Raw genomic sequence first — 23,605 nt, forward strand, 5'->3', positions numbered from 1 at the left:
CTTCTCCTCTTTTCATTTTCTTTTCCATTCCCCTAGTACTTTCCCTCCTTGGCACTGTGACTCTTTTTAGTGACTCCTTTTCATGGGTGACTCCTTTTCATGTTCAAAATTGGCTGATGATATGTGCTCAAGGGCCTCCCTGGAGCTCTCTTCAAAGGATCTGATTTTCAGAGGTGATGAGCAGCTCTTACTGGTTCCAATGCCATGATAAGTGCCCAAAACCCATGAAAACCAGGCTGCTTACAAATGCTTTCAGGTAAGGGACCCCAAGAACAAGTAATTTAAGATTAGTGAGTAGTTTTGGAAGTTTGGTCTAGGTGTTGAAAATTTTATGTTATTTGAAGGTAGCCAAGTACTTGCTTGACATAAGTACCTAGAATTGTTGAGCTGCAAGTTGAATTTATCTGAACTATATGGCTGTGTTGTGTAAGTCAAGGACAGATTGTAGGGAAACTTGAAGCTAACAGTCTGAACATTAATAATAGTTAGAATAGACTCAGCTGTAGCTTAAATATTACTTAAAAATTAATAGATGGAGTGGACAGCCCATAGATCATGGGTATATGAACTGTAGAAAACATATTATATTGACTACAGAACTGACCAAAACCCCCACTGAAACTGATGTAAGGAGGAAGTGAAGATGAGCACAAGACAACCACTTGGCAACAAAATACCAAACCAATGAAGGGTGTGAAAACCCCAGACTCTAATAAATGCTCTTGGTCCAGACTGTCACATGAGGGATGGGGAGTTTAGGTTGTGAGGGTATCATTACCCAGGCATTTCTTTGCTTGGGGGCCCTCTTTTGAGACACCAAGCTCGAGCTACCAAATACCATAATTGATCTCTTCCAATAAACCTACCTAATGGAGTTGATAGCCTAGTGTCAAAAATTTCTGTAGCACTAGGATTTCTTACTTTGGATGAATTCCTTTGTCTTTCTTACCTAGTAAACCCATTTTTAGTCTTCTCTTTTCCTGTTTTGCTTAAGTTTTCCACTTCTTATGGTTTTGCTTTTCTCTGCTATGGTCTCTTCCCCTTGTCATGATCTAAACCCCTCTACTTGTGCTTGTCCTGTCAGTTTTCCACTACTGTTCCTGGTAATGTCCAGTGATGATGTGTTAAGGCAATTTCTCTGCTCTAGGGAGGTTTCAGGAAAATTGTCTGCAGAGGTAATTTAGCCACTCTCAAGTAAAAATCGACTACTTTGCATTACAATGTATAGGAAACATATCTAAGGGCTTATTTCTGTTGCAAAAGAAATAAAAGTTAGAGACGGACATTTTTCATGAGATGTATGGGATCATAAGACAGATATTGGTAGAAGGAAAACTTTTTGTTTGGGCACTTTTGTCCCATTCTCTACAGCTTGACATCAACAGCAGGACAGGTAAGGTAAGGGAATTAAGTTACCAACCAGCCACCTTCTCCCTGCTCCCCACCACCTTGGAGTACAAAATATTCATGTAATAATTAGATTACTCTTTCAGCATCACTGGGGTTCACTGTCCCCTTGGAACAGCTCTAAAAAAGACATTTTCCCTTGAGTTTTCTGCTGAATGAACTGAACACTGACCTACTATGGTTTGTTTTTTCTTACAGGAATGAAACTGTTTTACACCAGTTCTGTTGCCCAGCAGCTGACGCGGAGCAGAAGCCTTCATCTCCAGACTCCTCACCAAGGTGGGAAATTGCTGCCAGTCAGACCTTTATTTTTCCTGCTTATCATCCATTACTAATCTTCTTGCCCCAGACAAAACTCACATATTATACATGCCAATCCTCCACCACCCTTACGTCCCATGTCCCCAGCACTGCTGTCTCTCTCTTTTCCCTCCCAGAGATTACTGTTTGTACTGTTGTGTAATTGCTTGCAAACCTTCTGTGGCCTCCACTCTCACACATCCATTCACTTCCAAAAATGTATTTTCAGCCTCTCTTCAAACATCTACTTCCATCAACCTACATTCACACTTGTACTTTTTCTTACCTTTCTGTGTCACTGTGACACCGACATACACATGCTTCACTCTTCTCCTTCAAATTAGCTACCCCACACTATAAGGTTCCTGGACACAGTATAGATCCATAACCTCTAAGCTACAGCAAAAGTCACCAAACTCAGGGTTCTGTCTCTCACCCTGAGACTGGGTGGGGGGAGCAGTTTTACATGTGTTGAAATGGTCTGAGCTTGCCAGCAGAGAACAATTATAGACGGGTACTATTAACTGTCACCAACTTGTATCCAATCCAGGCAGGTCTGGGGACACCAGCAATTCTCATAGCTCTCCCCCATCAGTGAGAGACGTCACTGCCAAGAGCAAGGGGTCCAAGGAGCTTCAAAAGTACTTGAGATGCATGTACTGCATATAGCTTCTGTGCTTGGCCTTGTCCTTCTGTTCTTTCCATGTCCTTCTCTTCTCACAACTTCCCACACTTCCATCTTACAGATCATCTCCTTTTTCTCAGGCCTCATCACCATTCTGTCAACAGCAAAGACTGTTCTCTTTAAAAATTTCTCTCATCACACTGCTAGACTTTTACATCTGACCTTTAGTAAGAAGCCTGAGTTACTAGGGAGGGCTCTGAACTGGGCAGCTGAATTGCATTAGTGAGGCTACAGCATTTTAAAAATTATATTTCTCTTGTTTGTTCTGCTCACTGGAGCAGACTGTAGTTTCTGATTTCCTTCCAAGAAAAAAAATATGAGTGCTGGACAACTGTGAAGAGAACAGGGGTGAGCGGGTGGGTGTGTATCTTTGAAAGTAGAGTTCAGCCATGCTTGGAGACAGGGTAAAGAAGCAGGACCCCTCTTGGCCATTTGTGTGTGAAAATGGAAGGGGTAACCCCCATGATGTCTGTGCTAAGGGCTCTCAAGTGTTGGTAAAGTTTGCATGACAGCCTGTGCACCTCCATGGCAGATGGGGGATGCTGGCAAGGAAGAGAAGGAGACAGCAGAGGAGGAGACTACAGATATTTCTGTGGTCAGCCACCTCTCCCTTGCATTTCTGGAGTGAGACAGTTTTGGTTAAGTGTTCTATTTTGTCTGAATCAAGCCTCAATTTTGTCATGGTGTTCTATCTTCATACCCTCATCCTTGATCCTGCCCCATTCTTGTCGCAGCCTCCATCTTACTTCTGATCGGTTCCTTTGGTTTCTAGTATTTTCTTGTTCTACAAGGCTGACATTCTTACAGTTTTTGGCTCTAGGGTTGTTTTTGTCAAGTTCTTGGTCAGGCCTTCCTTTCATCCTGGTGACTCTCAAAGGCCCTGCCCATCCCTTGAACCTGAGTTTGTCTGCCCTCCTACTGCTGGGATTTGACAGGTAAATTGAAGAAGAAGCAACCATTTGTTTCAGTAATTTAACAACTTTGGCAAGTTGCATCCAAAGATGAGTCTGAGCCAGGAAATTCTGAAGTGTGGATGAATGACAATGACCTCAACTGCTTGTTGCATCTGGGCTTCCAGTTAAGGGGCTTCTCCTACTGATCTGTGCCTGTCCATTTTATGCCTTTTGTAGCTTGTCCCACTCTGCAGGCCTCATGCTTTCCTTACTTTTTTCCCAGGACTTTCTTGCATCCTCTCCATTTCTAATGCCTCCAGATTCCAACTGCAGTCCTGAATTTGTCTGTGTGTGACACAATATGCTGTGCAGACATAAAAAAGGTTGCAACCAGCATGACTATTCGAAAGTGAAAAACAGACACACAGAATTTTTTGCTCTTTGAAACAGAGAAGCTTTTATGTGTGATCTCCCTGCCTGACCATCTCAGGAGAGAAGAGCATCACTACTTCCCACACTGTGCCAGAAGAAAAGCAGAGCACATGCAACACTGTTAAACTTACCAGTCAGCTTTATGCTGGCCAGAAAACGTCTCCTAGTCTCTGCCAGGTCCTGCAGTCAGCCATGGACTTCTTTCATGTCTGAAGTTACATATACACTCCAGTGAGGAAGGCAAAAGAATGGCAGGGAGGGAAAAACTCAGGGTCACTGTGGAGCTGATGTCCATGTGGTGTTCTGGAATGGCTCACTATGCTGCTTGGAGAAGCTCATCAGATTATTTACAGAGCCTGCCACCCTGCTCACATCATGAACAAGCTCCCCATGGAACCAAGGGAGAACAAAAGTCAATCAAGACTGAAATGTGGGGGTCAGACAGCCTGAATAGGCAATCAGTTCCTGGGTGAGCCAAGCATATCCCTAAATAAGCTCATCAGGTCTCCTGATGGGAAAACCTGGTACATAGGGGCTCCCTGTGCAGCTTTTCTGTGTCCCACTGAATGGACAGCCAGTCACAAGTGGTGCTGTGGTGAATTTTGATAAACCAGCTTGGGTTTATTCTTTCTTTCCCTCTTCCATGATAGTTTTCCTAAATGAGATAAATCCTGTCAAAACTGATGCCACTAATAACCATCAACCATCTAGTTTTAATTAGAGTTTGCTTCATTAATGCCCCAACTCCTCTCTGCGCAGCAGATTAAATAATGTACTTGCAGCTCATTTACACAAACCCCAAACTGCAAGGCTGAGCTGCAATCCTTTAATTAAACAGCCCGGCTGATCCCTGCCGCTACCTCGGCTCATCAGTCTAAGCCGATTAAAGAGAATAGGGACTAATAAAGAGCATAAACAGGGAAGTGACTCTCATCTCTTCAAGGGACTTGGAGGCTCCAGCGGTGATCGGCTGCTTTCTCCTCCTCTACCTCAGCCCACATCCCGTCCTTCTGGGACCTGCAAGAATGGTCCTACTTTCAGTAGGAACCCAGCCTCGTCTTGTGGGACAGGAATCCTTTGGGAGGCTGAGGGAACATGGCCAACAGGAGGGTGGCACAGCAGGCAAGGTGAAGATAAAAAGGGTCATCAAAGCAGTAAGATGAGTGAGTGCCTGACTGCAGGAGAGACCAGCAAGAGCAGCCATGCAGCTCAAGTGAGGGGCAGAAGAGGAAGGAAATGCCGGGAATGACAGTAGGAGGTTGGCTGTCAGGAACAATCTGGGACAAAAATTTGTCTCTGCTTGTGGTTTGTGATGGTCACTGTCGTTCTTGTGTGGTCTTCCCTAATGTTTGTCTGCATGATTTCTGACTCTTTCTTTGCTACCAATCTAACTAAAAATGCCTTGGCTTCACATGGATGGGAATGATTAGGAACATGTCAGTGTCTAACCACTCAACAGAAGCCAGCTCAATGAGGTGATTGGGATTATTCCCACTCATATTGTTCTGCTTTGCTTCGCTGATTGCCACAAGCAGAGCTAGCCCCCTTCTCTCCTGCAGCATGTGAATTCCTCATGGGGAAGTTACAGCTCCATGAGTTTAGCAATGCAAATTTCCCACCTGGCTGCTTAGCTGGGTTGCACCAGTAATTAGCAAGACTGGTGCTGTAGGCCACGAATATTAAGAGACAGATTTGATCCCAGATTCTGCCAAGAAGCTCAGAGCCAAAGTACAAGATGAAGTGATGGCAGCAGAAGGCAGATTCCTGTTGCTGAACTCTAAGGGTTTTCCCATTTCAAAGTGCAGTATAAATCCTGTATATGGACCACCATTGTCTCCAATGGACTTGTACACTACTGGCTTCATGACCATAAGCCATCTTGCAGGTTGGGTTTCCATTGAGTATGCCAAAGATCAGGTTAAGTGACAGGGAGAAACTCCATGGATGGCAGTAGGAGCTAACTCTGCCCCTTTACTGAGGTGCTGATCAGACTCTGATTTAGCCAAACCCTGTAATTTCATAAAGTAACTGCTCTTTTTCTTGCTGGCTTCTGCCTGTTAACAGTGGGGTTTCATTCTGGGGATTTGAATAGCCTAGTAATTGCATTTCTAACCTCTTCCAGTCTCACACAGTGGAGACTGGCATCCCAGAACAATGACCTTAAAATGTGTCCAGCAGCAGCCCAGCTCTAACAGGATTACATACCATTTTCCTTTGTGTGAGGTAATAGGGCTGAGATGAGAAAGATTTGTTTCTATTAGAGTAATGAGAGGAAATGATGGAGTCACAATTGGAGGGAACAGTATATTCAGTTGCCTTTCCCAGGCTTTTCAGAGCCTACCTCTGGCTCCCCTGTGGTGCTGAATAGGAAATCATCAGAAAATCACCTCTCCTCCAGCAATGGTAAAAGTTCTACACAAAACTTTAAGCGCATGGGGCAGGTCCACTTTGGCAATGGACATGGGGATAGCACTGGAGTGCTGAAGCATCATGTCACAAGGGAGACTGGATAGGATCTGGGTACATTTCTGTAAAGGGCAGGATCAAATCCCAGAATAAATCTTCAGGAAGGGAGGATGTTCCACTGCATTTGTGGGAAAGTCCTTACTATCTGTAAGAAGTGCAGATGAGGCCTGACCTGCTTTTAAGGCAAAGGAACCAGAGTCCTTCCAGGAAGAGGGAGCAGTCTTCTAGAAGGATTTGGAGGTGTACTGAGCAGAAGGGCTAGGGTCTGAAACATCTATGGAAAAGTTCATATTTTCCTGTAATATTTCCACACTTTTGAGTAGGGAGACTGCTGCTTAGATCAGAGTTCAGACATGATTAGTGCAACTGGCGAAGTGTTTACTTCATGATTACAGACCAATGAAATTGTAACTCAATATAGTTGAGACTTCAGACAGCTGTGGACTCATTTCTAAAGTGCCTGCTGGATTAGTCGTTGTAGCAGGTTGGTTGCTTCCTGGCATCACAGCACCAGGTAGTGGTAAGGAGACCTGTGAACTATCAGCTACATCTCCAAGCCAGCCTTCCTTGCAGTTCTGGTGAAATTCCTTCTTGCCCCACTTGTGACTTACCAAAGTACTGAAATGAAAATACAGGCTCTTGCTGGAAGAGGTCCTTTGTGCTTGTTGCTCCATTTGTATATGTGGGAGGCTGATAAGTAGATGGACAGATTTTGGACGGTTCTTTCAAATCAAACCTTCAAACATCTTTCTTCCCAGCTCTCTGACCTGCATAGGAGTATGCTACCCCTTAAGCAGCACATGTTTAAAAACCAAAATCTGATTTCATTTACCTCTGGAGATCTGCTCTCTCTGATTCTTCCCATTTCTTTACCTGAACTCTGTTTCCATTGAACATGCATTTGTTCTTTGTCCTATGAAGTCATGTTGGAAGGTGTTGGCACAAAAGAGCCATGAATATTATCCGCTGCACAGTCACAACATCATGTCCTTCTTTGGCTCCCCACTGCTGTAGTCCAGAAGCATCTCTCCTCCCAGGACAGCTCTCACTTTGCCCTTGGATCACTCTAGGTCCTCTAACAGTTAGATCCTCCTGAGAAATCCCTAAGACTTTGTTTGGGTTATGAATGAAATGTCCCTTAAGGCTGAAGCCCATGAAGTTGTTGAGAACTGAACCACTCACCAAGTGAATTCTCCTTCTGGGCACTACTAAAGCACCTTGATAAACAGTGGGGAATGATGATTTTGCACCAGTATCCATCACTCTTTAAGCATTACAGTAAAAGAACTGAGCTACTCAACATTTTGTCTGAACTTGTAAAAGATTGCCTCACAAAAAGAGTGCAAATCCAGCTCATGAAATGGGAAATTAGCATTTCTGACTTAGGATCACTGGCAGGATGTTGGATATAAAATCGGGAGGTCAGTGCTTCCTTTCATCTCAGAGCTTCTCAGTGGCTCTGTCTCAGGTGTGAAGCATGATGATGGTTCTAGTCTATATCAATTCAGATCTATAAGCTTCCACTTAAAAAAGCATAACAACTCTGCCTAATTGGCCCCCAGCTGGCAGTGTCAAGTGGATGCTCCTACAATTAGTGGACAATGAAGGCTGAGTTCTCCTCTGATCCTTAATGGAGAACACTTAACAGGACTTGGACACGCCAGTGCAAAGCAAGCCTCCACACCCATGGTCTATATCTTGTGTCCTCTGAGGACAAATGACGGTACACAAAGCTCTTCAGTCTGACTTCTTGCATTCCTACCAAAGTCCTCCACACCACTGGTTTTGAAAACACACAGAAGTTTGAGCAACATTTCTGCTTTGCTAGCACATCCTGTTTGTGCTTCTCATTTCTTTTCCTTATTGAGGTCACAGGCATGAAGAGAAGATTTTTTTTCTGCTTCTTAACAGCTCATCTACTTCTTATTCTTCCCTCCCTGTAAACTTAATAATCCTGTTCCAGAGAGTACGATTGGAGGTTGCGGGGATGCTGCAGACAAGCAGGGATGGGTCAGCAAAGTTCACATAAATATTCCCCCGGCTCACAGTTTTCAGAGTTTGGATTTTAGTCTGACACAAAGACGTGGGCGAGGAGTAATGTCTAGACCCAGAATTGAACTCTTCCTAAGCTAGGGAGTGAGTAGATTCCTTACTTTTTATGGGTGTTTTGTACAGTGAGGACTAGCAACTTTAATTACTTTGCAGGAGCCTAGGCCCAGAATCACAAAGATGTTTAGTGAATATAGATTTAGGGCAAATATGGAAACACTTAGAATGATAAGCAAAAAATATTTTAGAGAACATCCTTAACATCATAGTTACCAACAACCTTGGGAATCTCTTGCAGGGAGGTATAGTTGGCAATTCTTCTGGTACTATGACCTGGGAGGAATGGCTCTTTCTGGAAGCATCCAAAGAAACAGGAGGTCAGTTTCAGATGCAGCGTCTCAGTCCCGTAAAGGAGATCCACCAGGACATTTTGGCACTATCTTCCACACAGACATTTCTCAGCTCCTCTCCAACAGCTGGTGCAGCCACTCTCAGGCAAGTGTGGAGAACATGAGGGTGGGGAAGTAAAGTAAGGAATAGACGGGCTCTTCAACAGGAAAAAAAGTATTTCTGGTGGAATCTGGAGTCTCCCTGTCACGTTGGTTTCTTTGTTTGCCCCTATCAACACCTTTCTTCAGGAAAGTGGAAGATGCCAGGAGAGAGAGGCCAAAAAAACCCCATATTTGAAGTATCTTATTTTGAAACTGCAAAGGTGCCCATCAGACACATGTTTTCTGAGAGCCTGAAGCTGTATACAGCCATTGCCTAGCCACAGGTTCTTCCAGTCCTTCCTTTTCCCCTGTTGCTTCTGTTGCTTACCCGAGTCCTGCCCTAGAGGAATTTGGACTTGGATTCAAGTACTCTTCTCCCACATGTGACAGTGCTTGCTATTTCTTGGGCCATGGTAATATCTGTGAAAGAGGATCAATCATAGCCAACCTTACAGTTGCGGAAGCCTCTTTCAACAGTTGTTGAGATCAGTTAATCAGTTAGTTGCATTAATACCAGACAATTCATTCTTGGCTTGCAGATGATCCTCATGTTCTCTCTCCCCTATATTGTGGAGAATTCCTTGCCTGTAACATGGCAACTTTTTGGTACCGGGAGAATGCAACATAAATGCCTGCTGTATCCTGTGTTTTCTGTGTGCTAATGCCACAGAGATGCAAGAGAAGAGGCTATGCCAGCCTTGGAAGTATTCCTGTATCTAGCACTGGAAAGCAGGCACAGACGGTTGATAAAATAATAGCAGATGGACTGTGGTGGAGCTCACACCATTCATCCTAATCCTCTACTAATATCATCTGACCTGATCTGCATCAGTCAAGATGTACCCACCCCCAAAATTGAGCCATTCCAGACCTTCTGTACACTATGGTGTGGTTCTGTGGAACTTGACAGGTGGTTTCTGTAGACCCTCTGTCCACAGGCTTATTAATGGCTTGTAAGGCAGAGACAGATAGGGCAAAGAGATGAAAAAAAGGAGCCAATGAGAAAGAAAGGGAGACAGACTCATCCCAACAAATGTAACAGTGCTACTTTAAGAAAAATGAATGGCAAACATGCTGTACAGAGAAGTATGACAGGAGAGAAGGAGCAGGAAAAGCAGGAAGATAAAAAATAGTGTAAATGAAAGAAGAAACTGGAGGGAACAAGAGCATATGAGCAGGAGATAAATGAGCAGGTCCCTTGGCTGGAATAGTCCTGTTCATGCCAGCATTCTTTGGCAGTGACAGCAATGAGGCTGTGGCCTTTTATTACACATTTTCTTGTAGTGTGATCTCAATCCAAAGGCCTTTTGTCTCTTTTGTGCTCTGCAACACTAACTCACTCCTATGAAGGTTCATCTTCTGACCACCCCCATGGGACAGGCTCTGTTCTCAAATACAATAAGCTCTCCTTTTGAAAAATTATCTCTGCACCAGAATTTCTTCTTCTGCATGTGGCCCTGGCAGGCTTTCATACGTTTCAGGAAGAACTGAAGAATCTGAGATGCTGAAGAGGAGCACACTGTACAGCTGCTCAGACCACTCTGTTTGGGTTCTGAAAACATCTAGATAGCTGAGGGAGTGGGTGTAAAAAAGTTGGGACATTTTTGGGACTATCACCTTGCTTGTTCAAGGCATAAACAGGACCTGAGTTCAGTGAGATTTTTCTTTTGAGACTGAAGAGCCTAACTCTGGCCACGTCACTTGGAAGTGTGTTCTAGTAATTTTTAACCATCTCTGGCTGGCACCTTAGTTCATCAATACATAGATTGTCCCATCATCCCACTGGGAATTGTATTTGCGTAGTGATTAGAGCTGTATGTCACCTTTGTGATGCCCCAAACTGGTATGTTGCTGCTTTCCTCTGAACAGGTCATGATGCTGTTATTATTGCCTAGGTTGACTGCAATCTCTTTCATTCCATCTTTTGGAGAAAGAGGGAAGACTGGGATAGGCTACGCTATGTACACAGTGCTGGTAGTCTTTTGCACGTCTTTCAGGGTGACTGACAAAATTTAACAGATGCCTGTGGTTTCATAGAATACACTCATGTGAGAGTGGTGGGTCAAGATGCACAAAACTGGATGACGTAGAATGATGTTGTGAGAAGTGTTGCTGTGCTGTTGCAGCACAGCTGGATCTGATAAGGATGTTACAGATTGTCTTAAAATAGAGCATATTGGGCTGGATCCTTTACTGACTTTGGTGCAATCCACTGGCATAAAGCCATTTAGCACCAGCCAGAGTACTGCTCAACCACACAGTAGGATTGGTTTCGTCTAGAAAAACTCCAGTTTTTCTTAATGATCTTGCTCCGAAAGTTCCATGTCTGAGTATGGAGAATAAAGGTGGGAATAGTTTTCATTCCTCATAGGTAAGTGAATTTTAAGTGCCGTAGGGGAATATGAGCTTGCATGACCAAATATGTAAGCTGCTAAGTCATTCTGTTTTCCAAATGGGAGTGAGGAAAGATGGAAAAAGGAATGAAGCCTAGGGGAAGAGAAGTGACATGAAGTGGATCAGAGCGTGAGTGAAGCAGCAGTGAAAAAATAGGTTAAAACCTGGAAAAGTAGAGCTTTATGCCTACTGCGTAAGGCTGTGGGGATCACTGGCTTGGGAAAAGGAGGAAGGAATGCTAGCCTTGCTGTTTCTATTTTGGTCTTCAGCCAAAGGCCAACACAAACCCCTAGATCTGAACACAGTGGCAAAGTTAAAACCTGGATCATATCCGATTTTCTAAAGCTGGTAAATGGCGTTTGGACTGTCTGTCTTGAGCAAGATGGTGATTTGAAGCTGTGTTACTCTTTCTGTTGAGGAGAACCGGGTTTCCTTCTGCTTGGTTTGGCACAAGCTGGGCTTGTGCAGTCCTTCTACTGGGCTGCAGTGATTGCAAGAGATAAAACAGCCAAGATACTTGAGAATAGAAATAAAATTTTTCTGAGTCACAAGAAGATCGTCCTGTGAAATGGCTCACTCAATTGCCTTCAGAAATCAATTACCCTGATCCCTTAGGAGGGAGCCCAGAGGTGCAGTCCAATGTAGGGTCCATCACAACAGGTGGAAAAAGAAGACCACAGAAGCCCTTGCCTTGGTTTATAAATGCCAAGAGCTGTGTCCCTCACCCAGCTCATAGGCAGCTGAATTAGGAGAGCAATGGGCTGAGGGGACATGCAAGGTTTCCTTTCCTTGTAGAGACTCTGCTGCCTCCCAGCCCTGAATTCATCTCATTTTAGCAGTGAAATTCTATCTTCTGCATGATCGCACTGGCAGGCTTTTGTCAGCAAATTTGGTGATGTTCAAACCTGCCTCGGGGATGAGGAGCCAAGAGATCTGAGTTGAAGTGGCAGAAAGACTGCTGCTGAGAAGCCAAGTTTCTCTTTCCCGGGGTGCTGAGCGGGCAGTTACACTAATGTAGGATGCCATCTGTTTTTTCCTTCTCTAAAAGGTCGTGTTTACCAAACATTGGAGAGGCAAGAGAGGTCCAGGGTTAAAGTAAAAGTAATTAAACCCTGAGAGCAGGGCCTCCCATGCCTTCAGTATCCACTTGGTGCTTTTCACACCTCAGTGATAAGCACAGGTGCCCCGTTTGAAGCAGCCACAGGTAACCCTCTCTGCAGTGACAGGCTGTGGGACCTCCTTGTCTAACCTGCAGAGACAGCACAGAACCAGCCTGGGGTGTCAAGCCCTGAGATGTGACAAGCAGCTCAGAAAGGGGCTCTACTTCCTAAGCTGAGCCCTGTGCTCCTGCAGCTGGAGAAACAGGAGTCGTGGCTAGGAAAGGAAGAGGAAACAGGGATATGCCAGAGGGGTGGCCAAAGTGCCATTATGAGATGTCACCCAGACACACGCAGGAATTATAAGAAAAAAACTGTGACAAGCACAACACCCAGCACAGCCAGCCTTGTACCATGAACACCACGTGAGAGCTGCCTTAGCTGTTCCAAGTTACCCTCTGGAAGAGCCTGTCTTTCCCCATGAAAAACAGAGATCCTAGTCCTCTGGTGGCTGAAGTCCCTCATGGAGAGCCAGGCCCTCAACAAGCAGCCAGCCCAGTCTGACACCTGGACAATCATCTTTGAACCGTGAGGGTATGGGATGCTTCAGAAAAATTTAATTCCTATAGTGCTGTTCTGTACCAAATGGCACAGCAACACAACAATGTGGGAATTACAACAGCACATGGGGGATCAAGTTTAAATACGAAATCTGAAATGAAGGCCCTGACTTTGACGGGTTGGTCCCTGTGGGACAGGAGGCATTTGATAGTATTATTATATTATCTGTCTGCTTAATGTACATCTCACCAAAACCACTTTAAGCAATGTTGAAAAGATGTTGCCTGGTTCAGTCTGTGCTAAAGGATGTTAAATTTAATTGATTTCCAATTTATTTACTGTACCCTACTGTCAAATCTATTTTACAGGTGTGTGCGCTGGCCTTTTTATGAAACAGATTATATATTCTGGGATAGGTAATGAGCTCAGCTAATTATCATTAAATCCTCTTGGGTAAAACTAGTGTGAGAAGATGGCTTGATGCCACTGCTTTGCAAGGTGTTATGTGAATGTAGACAAAATCAGAATCTTGTTCCTATATTTGTCTTTGTTGGAGGAGACTGTCTGAGAAAGCTGCAGCTCGTCTGGCAGGGGATGATTTGCCAAGATCAAATTCCAAGTTCCCTGCCTCTCTGGCAGGAGAGACTTTTGCCTTCCATCAGTTTCAGCATGCTCCCAGGGAGCATTGCCTCTAAGTCACCCTAAAACCTGAACTTAAAAGCAAATCAGAAGCAATTCTTTTGCACTCAGATACCCTGCACGTCAGAAATCTCTGAACCTTGAAAAGATCCCATAATATATTACCAAGCCTGTCTCAGCCATTTTTTTTTTCATTGAATTTTGATGAACCCATTCACCCATATGTCATGGGTGTCCTCAGGGAACACTGAAATGGTATAAACTGAAAAGACACTTTGGACCCTGCTAAGTCAGCAGTTGATTTATTTTTTTCCTGAACAGTGAAGCTCAGGAAAGACAGAGGGAGCATAGGTTCTTGCAGACTTGGGGTCTGGACTCCATTCTACTGACATTAGCTGGTGACCTCTTTTTCTAATTCTCTATACGGCACTTTGTAAGGGTTTTTTATTCTGACATCTGTGAAGCTTTGAAATCTCATATGACTCTCAGGCCATGATAATATTAATCACTTATGGCAATTTGAGAGCAGTATATATACAGTAACCAACGGATCCTCATACTGAGCTCTGTGAAATGTATTAATAAATTTTTGTGGTCTTTCACAACTAGGCCATGTAGTCTTTGCCTCCCTTACGGGTCACAATCCTGCTCACTGACCTCGAATACCGTGAAGAAGGTGTTTGGTAAGTTATACATGGGAAACAGCAATGTGGTCTTCACCTCTGTAGTACTTTTGTAACACCTCACAGCCTTCCTTACAATTAGCTAGACTTTTTTGCATAACCATTATAGCTGGCAACAGCGCATCTGAACATCCTCTTCTTGGGTGACTGGTTTCTCAAACCACTCACCAAATCCAGAGATGCCATTGCCATTTTTTTTCCTCTGTTGTTGCTCTTACTTATCTGAAAAATTATTTCTCCTTGGAGGAGAGAGGAGCAAAGAGATGAGTTTTGTGTCACGACCACATGGGAGCTCTTTAGCTCTGGAATGATCAGTGAGAAAGCTCAGGTTTAATTTCTTACAGCACTAACATTACTGTCCCTGAGAAGAATAGCCCTTCTGGCCCTTGAGCCCTGTTTAGTTGCTCAGCTACTCTGTAAACACTTTTGTGAGAGTTCTGAAAATTAGTCTTAGACTTGAACTGGTTCTGATTTTTGACAGTGGTGCAATGGAATGTAGTGTCTGGAGCACATAACTTGTGTGTTTCTGCCAGCAGGTGTAGCTTGAAATTGTCATTAAAGATTTGTGGGGAAGGGGCTGCATGTTGTTACTCAAGTCATCAAGTATGGGAATGTTTAAGCCTGACAGTCAAGATCCAACAGATAACCATGGTTCATTTCCACAGCTGTCAGTTAGAAGCACAGATCTTTGCCAAGCTGGAAACATGTATTTCTAGAAGCAAGGAGGTGATGAGGAGTATGCAAGGAAGGGCACCATCCTCATGCTTTAGCAAATGATAAGTAGTCAAATCTCTCCCAGGACAGACAGTGATGCAACAGCTCTGTATAGACATGGGGAGCTGATACTACTAGGAATGGGTATATGGGCTTCTCTGGCTTGATAATTTAGTATCACTGATTTGGTCTTTACATTTCCAAAGTAGCAGGAAGGGAGAAAAGAGAGAGTCATAAAAAACCCTCTACATAATACCATTTCTCCTCTATCATCTCCCTACATCCTTCCCTTACTCTAATCCTTACGTAAAATCTTCCTGAGAAACCTGCACATAAAAGCTAAGTATCAGAAGTCTTATTTACTTGTGCTAAATAAAAGCATTTATGAGCACCAGCTGAATTGTCTCAGCGAGAGCTTTTTCACCATCCTGCTTTCTTGAAACAAACACTAGGATTCAGCTCAAACCCCTGATATCCCTGTTTTGAAATGTTAGACTGGTGAAAGTATTTTATATAAGCCCTGAGTCAGGTTGTCTGTAGTCACCGATTTTGTTAACAAACCTGGTTGCTGTCTGCAGCAGGCATGAACAAGTCAGCAGTGCAAAAGTACAGGAGATACCTGAAACATGAGACATTTTTTTTTAGAGCAGGTGAAATCTATTTGTAATAATGACTAAGCTAGTTGCTACAGGTCATAAAAGTCAGATAGGAACATCTAGGAAGAAGAGAAGAGCTGACTTTTTAGTCTTACCTTTTTTTTTTATTATTCTGATTGCAAGTGATTTACATTAATGTTACAACTTTCAATCAAACAGAATTCAAAGAAATTACAAACCTTCCCTACTTGATTGTATGACTGGCAGAAAATTGTTGAATTAATCAGGCAAGAGTAGCTGTAAAAGCTGTGAAAAATGGTGGTATATGATACCTTAGGACAGTGAGTAAAGAACACCGATTACAGTTGAAACTACAGGGGTGATGCTGGGATACAGAACTAAATTAACCTAGTTGGAGTTGGGCCGGGACTTTGGGATTCACACCTTAGACTCTGCATGGGACTTTTAATTATTGCAAGTGGTTAGACAAATTTTCTCATCCAAGAAACAGAATGTGGAATAGATCCATTCTCCTTCTTCATCTCACAGCCAGGGAGGCTGATTGCTTATTTACCAAGGGAAAACAAGTGGGTCCCTGTAATTTGCTTAATAACATTTTTTTTTCCCAGAGATCTTCCAGGCTACAGTGCCTATTCTTGCCCTACTTTCCTTACTGTTGGTGGTTTTTTTGGTTGGTTTTTTTTTGGTTATTGTGATTATAATATCTCCCGAGCCTTCATTTTTTAACAAAACCTGTGTTCTACCGATGCAAATCAACTGTGTCACTCAGGACAGGGAAAAAAATCAGGATTGTTAAGTTTTTAGCCTGTATTTCACTGCAGGATCGGTTTTGATCTTTAGCAGTGTATTTTATTTCTTATTGGGGGCTTCATCTGTTGCTGCTACTGGACAACAAAAAAAAAGCCTCTGCAAAACACTTCCTCAGAAACAGGTTCAAGATGGGAGTAAAACTGGGAGGAATACAGGTGGTAAGTGGAACCATAGGGCTGTAATGATAACATTCAGACTGCTAAGCAAACTCATTTTTTCCACTGCTTATAAGTCACTGAAGTATACCAGCTGAAAATGAAATTTCCCAGGTTTGCCCAAAGGTGAAGTAGGTATTTTTTCCAGATTTTTTCACACTAAGTAAAACTGGTTCAGCCATTTTTTATCATCTTTTCTTTCCACAACAGAACACGTAGAAACTATTCCCACTTCAGCAAGAGTGTTTGCTATTGTGTTCTGAACAGCACAACAGCCAGACCACCATGGGGTTAAAAAGTTTATATTTAACATAAAAACATCTAGCTGAAAAATGCCTTTGAGTGCTTCAGTGGAATCTGATTTTGATCTGACCGAATTTTGACCCGCAGAAAATTCCACGCTTAAGCACAATCCATTCTATATGGGTGTATTCACTGGGCTCAGAGCACGCACAGAGGAGGAAGGCAAGGTTGATGTGTGGGGAGCTTGTGTCCTTATCCCAGCACTGTGTCTGCAGGGGCTTCAGTTATGCCCCTGAAGGGAGGGGGGGGGGGCAGTGCTGAGGCTGATGGTGCTTCTTACACATCAGTGACTGAGTATGTGCACTTAGTGCTTGCAGTCTTAGGGCCCTCCTGTGTCTCAAGGAATAAACTAAATGTCCAGTGAGGTTAAAGGGGGTTTCCAACCATTCTGGATTGGTCCAGTGTCCTCTGCCCCATTGGCCAAGGTCAGAATCAGGTCTGGTAAGGGTACCCAGTCATCAGTGGGTAGGTCCATGGTGATGAGGCAGATCCAAGGTCAAGCTGGGGAGTTAGTCCTCAGGGTCTGATCAAGTGGGTTTGTGGCCACATAATGGGGAAAGCTGTGGCAGGGCTGGAGACCAGTGTTCCTACAGTGTGGCTGGGGCAGGGATTGATGGCTCCTGGGCTCGGCTGAAAAGGACCAGCTGTGCAGGGGATATTTGTGGGATTCCCAGGTGAGACTGGTCAGGCTTTAAGTGACAAGGCTTTTCATAGAGCCTGGGGAATCTTTGTGTATGGGGGATATTCAGGAGTTGCCTGGAGAAGGCCCATCTGTCTTTGAAAATGGCCTTGCTTTGAGCAGGCAGTTGGAATAGAGACCTCCAGCCTTCCTCCCAGCCTAAATTATTCTGTGATACTACAAACCCTACTGGTTTTACTTCTGTATTAGCAGTGCATGCAGGGTGTGCTGTCACTGTGAATGTGACACTCAGGCTCTAAACTGTGTGTGACAGAAAACCAGACAGATAGTGTGCACCCACCAGAGGTGATGTACTCCTTACAGGGCAACGGGACCAAAGGCTTCAAACTCTTGCTCGCGCACTTCATGTTCTGCCATGAGCAGCCAGCAAAGGTCCTCAGAAAAACAAAACTAAGCATATGTATGAGCATTTAGAGGACCATCATGTCAGGGAATATTTGCTGGCATTTAGAGACCATTCATGCTCCAAGGGGAGTCAACTGGCTCTCTAGCCTACTGCCTCGGGCCCTGATCTGCCCTGAAGAAGGTCTGCGTAGCACACTGTGCACTGAGGCCTTGACTCAGCAGAGCAATTTGGGATGTGTGTCTTGCTGAATCAGAGCTTATATGTCTAGCAGAAATTGCTTTAAAGGGCACAGTCCGCTTCCCACTGAAATACTTGCGAGGATTTCAGCACGCACTTCAACGAAAACGTGATCAAATCTATGTCACCTGGTCACCCCTTGAGCTGAGGATAAAAATTGCTGCTCTGCTGGTTAAAATGAGAATGTATAGAACAGGGGCTGCCAATGCAGTGAGAGCTGTAAGGGAAAAGTCTGTTGTAAAGGTTTCCTGCAACGTGGATGGACGTGGAACAGAAGGAGTTAAAAATGGCTACGTACTTTAGGAGTGTATCTTTAGGTGTAGAAAAAAGTGTAGTATCAGGAATAGAATAGTGAAAACTTTTATAAGGTGTACAACCTAAAAGAATAGTTTTTTGCCTCATTTTAATGGTGGTATTTCCTGATTGATGAGTATGGAAAGACATCATTTTAATATGCTTTGACAAAGTTGGTTATATAGCATTTATGTAAGAGACTGGCTTCTTCTGGGAATATATTTTTTTTAAACCTAACTGGTGATTATATGCACATGTATAAAAGAAGAAGCTTTCTACCCTGAAATCTTTCATCTTTCATAATTCTGAAGTTGTGGTACTGTCTTTGCTTCATCAGATGTGGAGCCCTCTTAGAAAATGTGGGAATATTTCTAAATTTGATTGTTAAATCTATTGAACAGAAGAGCTGCCACTGGAGAGAATATACTTCCTAAAGTACTAGTAAGTGTGCAGAAGTACTCTGAAGCTCAGAAGGCAAAGTCTATTTACAGTTAGAAGACTTGGGCTCTTAAGTGTTTGCAGCACTTTTGAAAATAAGACTTAAATGCTTCTAGGTAATTTGGGCACTACAGAAAATCATATCTGATTTTCCTGGTTTTGCTCTGACATCAACATCAATCATAAAATTATTTATTATATAGATAATAGCAGAACTAGTTGTATGTGGAGCAAATCCAAGAGAAATAAATGTGATTCAGATGTGAGTTAAATAACTTAATGGTGTTTAAATATGGGAGGCAGTACATATCCTTGGTTTCAGTGGATTTAAATGCATTGGTTCTGTAGAAATTATTTCCAAACTAGATGTTGCTCTCAGCTAAATAATCATTCCTTGGAAACCAATGTGTCTGATGGACATGGTGCAGTGGAAGCCAGAGTCCATGCAGGCTTGCACACTCTTGGAAATCGTAAATTATTCCTCTGTAGCCACTGAAAGGAGGCTAATGTAATGATGAACAAACACACTAATGGTTGAAACAGAATACCAAAACCTTGTTTGAAATCAGATGATTTTGGAATATAATTGGCAAGAAGGGTTAACTACAGATTTCCTCAGCACTTCAATGGATCAGATATATGCTAATCCCATCCTGCCTGGAGCAAGATGTCATCTCTCTTAGAGTGCACTGTTGTCAGGCTCTGGTTTCACACAATTGCTGCTGTGGCTGACAGGAGAAAAGAGTGTTTTCCTTTCTCCACAAGATCTCAGTGGCACAGCAATTTGTGGGTCATAAAGAGAAGGCTTCTTTCAGGAAGCTCTGCAGGCTGCTATGCCTGTATTGCAGACATACTTTAGAGAGTCAGGATCTCAGAGCTGGCTGGCTCTTAAGTGCTTAAGTGCTGTCTGGCTCTTAAGTGCTGGCTCTATTGCCTCTTTATACTCTCAGCTCTCCAAGAGTTCCTCTGGAAACTCTGCAACATTCCTCTCTGCCCGTTTTCCACATGCCCTTAGAAACTCCAAGGGAAAACAGGGTCTTTGGGGTCCTGGCTCAGTGCCAGATGGGACTTGAGATGTTCAGAGAGGTGCTGATCAATAGGCAGCAAGGGCACAGGGGTGATTGCCAGCTGCTAGCTGCTCCAGAGGGCAGGAGAGGTGTCCATAGGCCATGAGACACCCTCCTTGGCTCCCCACTTCCTCTAACTGCAGCACCTGGAGCAGAGGCAGCCAGGCAGCTCCAGGAGTCATGGAACTGGTTCATAAAGAGGTGCCTCCTCTTAGGGAGGGAGGGATCAGAGCTTTGGCTGCATCAATCCACAGTCCTGATCCATCACTGAGAGAGACCCCTCACAGCCCAGGCTCCCCAGACACTTAAAATGCAGCTCAGGGAATGAGTATAGTGAAGAATAATAAACATCATCATAAATCAAATATAATAAAAACAAATAAAAAAAGCGAAACGTTGCATTTCTTTCACAGTGACGATCCCAGCGGTTCCACAAGCAAGAAAGCCGGGTGTGAAACGGAGGATCCGAAGGAGGCCGGCAGACAGAGTGGCCAGGAAGGCAGGTCCGACACCCTGACGCTAAAAGCCCAGCATGCGGAGCTCCACGAAGAGCAGGCAGCGGGGTGTTCCCCTCTGGTGCAGAAGGCGAGCCTCCACCACACGGGCTCCCCAGTGAGAGTGCAGCGCAGCAAAGGGGCGGCCTCGTGTTCCCACGCGGCTGCCTCCGATTATGAGCTCTCCCTTGACCTAAAGAATAAACAGGTACCAAGGCTTCCTCCTCAGGCTGTGGGAGAAGGGGATGGGGAGGGTGGGACTGCATTCACACTGTGGTGGGACGTCTTTTAGCAAATACTTCAGCCTTTTGTTCGCCTTGAGCTTTTGCCCTGCCTGAACTGGCCCTTTGGCTACGTGGGGCTGATGGAGGAAGTAGCTTCCCCACCTCTGACTGCATCACCCTTTCACCCAAACCTGCTGGTCTCTGGTCCTCATTGCCTGGGTTCTGTGGTCCAAAGTGGACCTAGAAACCCAGTTGTGAGTGTAGGCTTAGAGAGGGGTTGCAGGCAGCCGAGAGCTGCAGCATCCAGAGATACTGCCTTGCTCACAAGCGTGCAGTGCCTGTAGGGTTCTAGCAACTGGTTGTCCCAAATGATGTCCCTCATGGGAGAGATCTCCAAGAACCAACTTGCCATTTTGGATCATGCAGGGTAGGTCCCCAGTGCACTTCTGCATTAGCATGAGGGTTTCATTCAATGACTGTCCTACACAGCATGTACCTCGCTGTTTGTGTATTGCTGCCATGACTGCCTTCAATGCAGCAGTGGATGTTGAAAAGACAGGCAGGTTAACCAGGCTGAGAGGAAATGATTCAGTTCCAGAAGCTGCCTTCTGTGCCTGAGGCTACAGCCTAGCTCCAGAGCACAAGCATGCCCATCTCTAGCTGCATCTCCTGATGGACTCCGAGCAGGGGACAGTGGGACAGGGGCTAATAGCAGCTGGGCTCCTCCCTCAAAGGTAATGAGGTGGAACATGCCCCCCCACTCTGCGTCTCTGCAGATTACAGTCCAGGAGAGCTGTTGTGCAAAACAGAACCTAAATAATAGTTTCTGTCTTTTCCCTGGTATGGCAGCTCAACCAGAGTCTGTTGGACATGCAGACCCTGCAGTATGCGAGGTGAGGATGACAAGCAAACACTAGTGACAGTGTCCAGATTATGTTCAGTGGGAGAATTCAGTGGGAGCTATGCCACTGCAGCTGAAGGGTCTCAGCTAATGAGGTTTCCACAGAAGAACTGCTACTTCTAGGACATCTCTTTGCCACTTCTCTTAAGGCATTGCTGCTGTCCCTAAACATACATGTCAGATCAATGGCTCAATGAATTTCTGAGCAAAAGAGAGACCTTGGCTCTTTGGCTCTGTCTTTCTCAAAATACTGTGTACTCAACTCAGAAAGAATTCTTGCTTCACACCAGGAAAAAAACCAAGAGACACTAATTAACTGGCTTAACAAACTGATGTGACATATCCTCGGGGTGGGCCAGATCTTGACTGCTATATATGGGCTTAGCCATCTCGATGTCCTGGAGCTGCTCTGGTTTGTCCTGGGGCGTCTGTCCTGGGTTATTTTAGCTTTAAGGTCACGTTACCCTATCATTGTTCTTGCAGCAGAGGCCAAACCTGCCCTGGATGCATGTGAGACAGAGAGACATGTTAGCTGATTGTTCATTAATTTCTGGTGCCTTGCAGGACTGACCTTGCACGGACCTAGCCTATTTTGTAGGTAAAACCACTTTTCCCACAGCAAAGGGGGCTTACAGTATGTGTGCCTCTCCAGCCTGATGGTTGTCCTCAGTGAATTGCCTCCAGCTCTGGAAGGGGTGGAGCTCTTCAAGCAGTGAAGAGTATTAATTCTTCAATTCTTGCACTCTAGTATGTGTTTTTATAGGTATTCCTATCAATTTATTTGTCAGGTAGTTCTGTTAAATGGGAATAAGAGTGATAGGACCCGCATAGCACTGTCCCAGTAGAACCCTAGTCATAGCTCAAATTGTAATACATTAACAGAAAAACAGGTGAAAAGAGACATTTTTAGTTTCAAAGCGCAATTGAAGTCATTTACTTTTTGGGAGAGGACTGAGTGTTAGTCAGGAGGGTAGGAGGGTAGAGTACAGCCTCCTCTGCAAGGCTTGGACCAGTCATTGCCCCTCAGCATCATACTGCCGGGTTGGTGAGTGGCTTCATGGCTCTCCTTGCTTTCTATCCCATGAAACAGAGATTGCTGACAGTGCACAGAGCAGAAGTACACTATGCTGGGAGGTGGAATGGATACTAAAGTGCTAGAGTTCCCCTATGCTTAGACTCTATTGAATGTTGGGGAAATGGAGGGTATCAGGAGAGAGGAGCATGCTTTCTGTCATACACACTCTTGGGTTGTGCTGAAGGGTGGCAGATGTCCCAGGCATGAAGGAAAATATCCCATTAACACATGGCCCTTATAGCAATGTTCTTCCATTGTGAAAGGCTGGAGGGATGGAGAAGCATTAAGAAAGGGTGATAGAGAACATGTATGCTCTGTATGTCTTTTTTTTTTTTTAATTTTTTTTGCAATGCATGCATTGCCTGGAGTGACTCAGATTCTGTCCCTGAGCCCGATTCTCTTCTTGCTAACATGGTGGTACATCGCCATTCTAAGTGGCAACCTTGGTGGAAAACCAGTGCTAACTGAGAATAAGATCAGGCCCATTTTCTCCTTGCAGGTTTATGAATTTATGCCTATGGGCAGCAAAGCCAAGGGGCATGCACCTCAAATGTTTGGCCATATCCAGGCCTGGCGCTTCGTCTTGCCTTAGGCTGACCTTGTTAAAGCTCCCTTCATGTGCAATCCCTCTCAGCAATGGATATTTCCCAGCCACTTCTAATTCAGCCACAAGGCCTGAATTGCTCAGAATGAGTGTTCATTTTGAGGCCCAGAAATGTGTTAAGCTAATTATTCTTTGAAATCCACCCCGATCCCTCTCCTGCTTTTCCCTTCCTTTGGCGCCGGCTGTCGGATCATTCCCCAGAGAAGAGTAGCTTTAAGTAGGCAATTACTTGAGATTCATAGGGTTTATTAGGAGTGAGAGAAGGCCAATCATGTCTGGCCTTTCTCACCTCTCAAATGGGAAGAGAAGGTTCCTCCAACCAGCCAGACATACATCTCCATTACCTATGACTGCTGTGGTGCTAATGGATGTCCTTTCCTCCTCTCGAGAGGAGGAACACAGGCCACAGCTGTGTGAAATCCTTATTTCCTTTGGACTGTCAGTTAGCTCGACCTGATAGCAAATGTGTACATCTCAGGCATCAGTAAACAGTAAATGGCTGGACTACATCAAGGAGACACAGAGAGAG

General features: G+C 44.4%; 1 protein-coding gene across 7 annotated transcripts in view; it reads left to right on the top strand.

Annotated features, from left to right (window-relative positions):
- The window catches only part of IQSEC3 (IQ motif and Sec7 domain ArfGEF 3), a 101,605-nt gene that overhangs the window by 41,616 nt on the left and 36,384 nt on the right, over positions 1-23,605 (top strand). For 6 of the 7 annotated variants that reach the window (XM_032688447.1, XM_032688450.1, XM_032688449.1 and 3 more), the window contains exons 2-3: positions 1,606-1,686; positions 20,192-20,480. In XM_032688447.1, the coding sequence (XP_032544338.1) occupies positions 1,606-1,686; positions 20,192-20,480 (370 nt within the window). Of the gene's footprint in view, positions 1-1,605; positions 1,687-8,530; positions 8,728-20,191; positions 20,481-23,605 lie in introns of those variants that run through there. The other variant, XM_032688451.1, reaches the window with a different exon arrangement.

The sequence above is a fragment of the Chiroxiphia lanceolata genome, chromosome 5, assembly GCF_009829145.1.
Source record: "Chiroxiphia lanceolata isolate bChiLan1 chromosome 5, bChiLan1.pri, whole genome shotgun sequence".
Classification (NCBI taxonomy): Eukaryota; Metazoa; Chordata; class Aves; order Passeriformes; family Pipridae; genus Chiroxiphia; species Chiroxiphia lanceolata.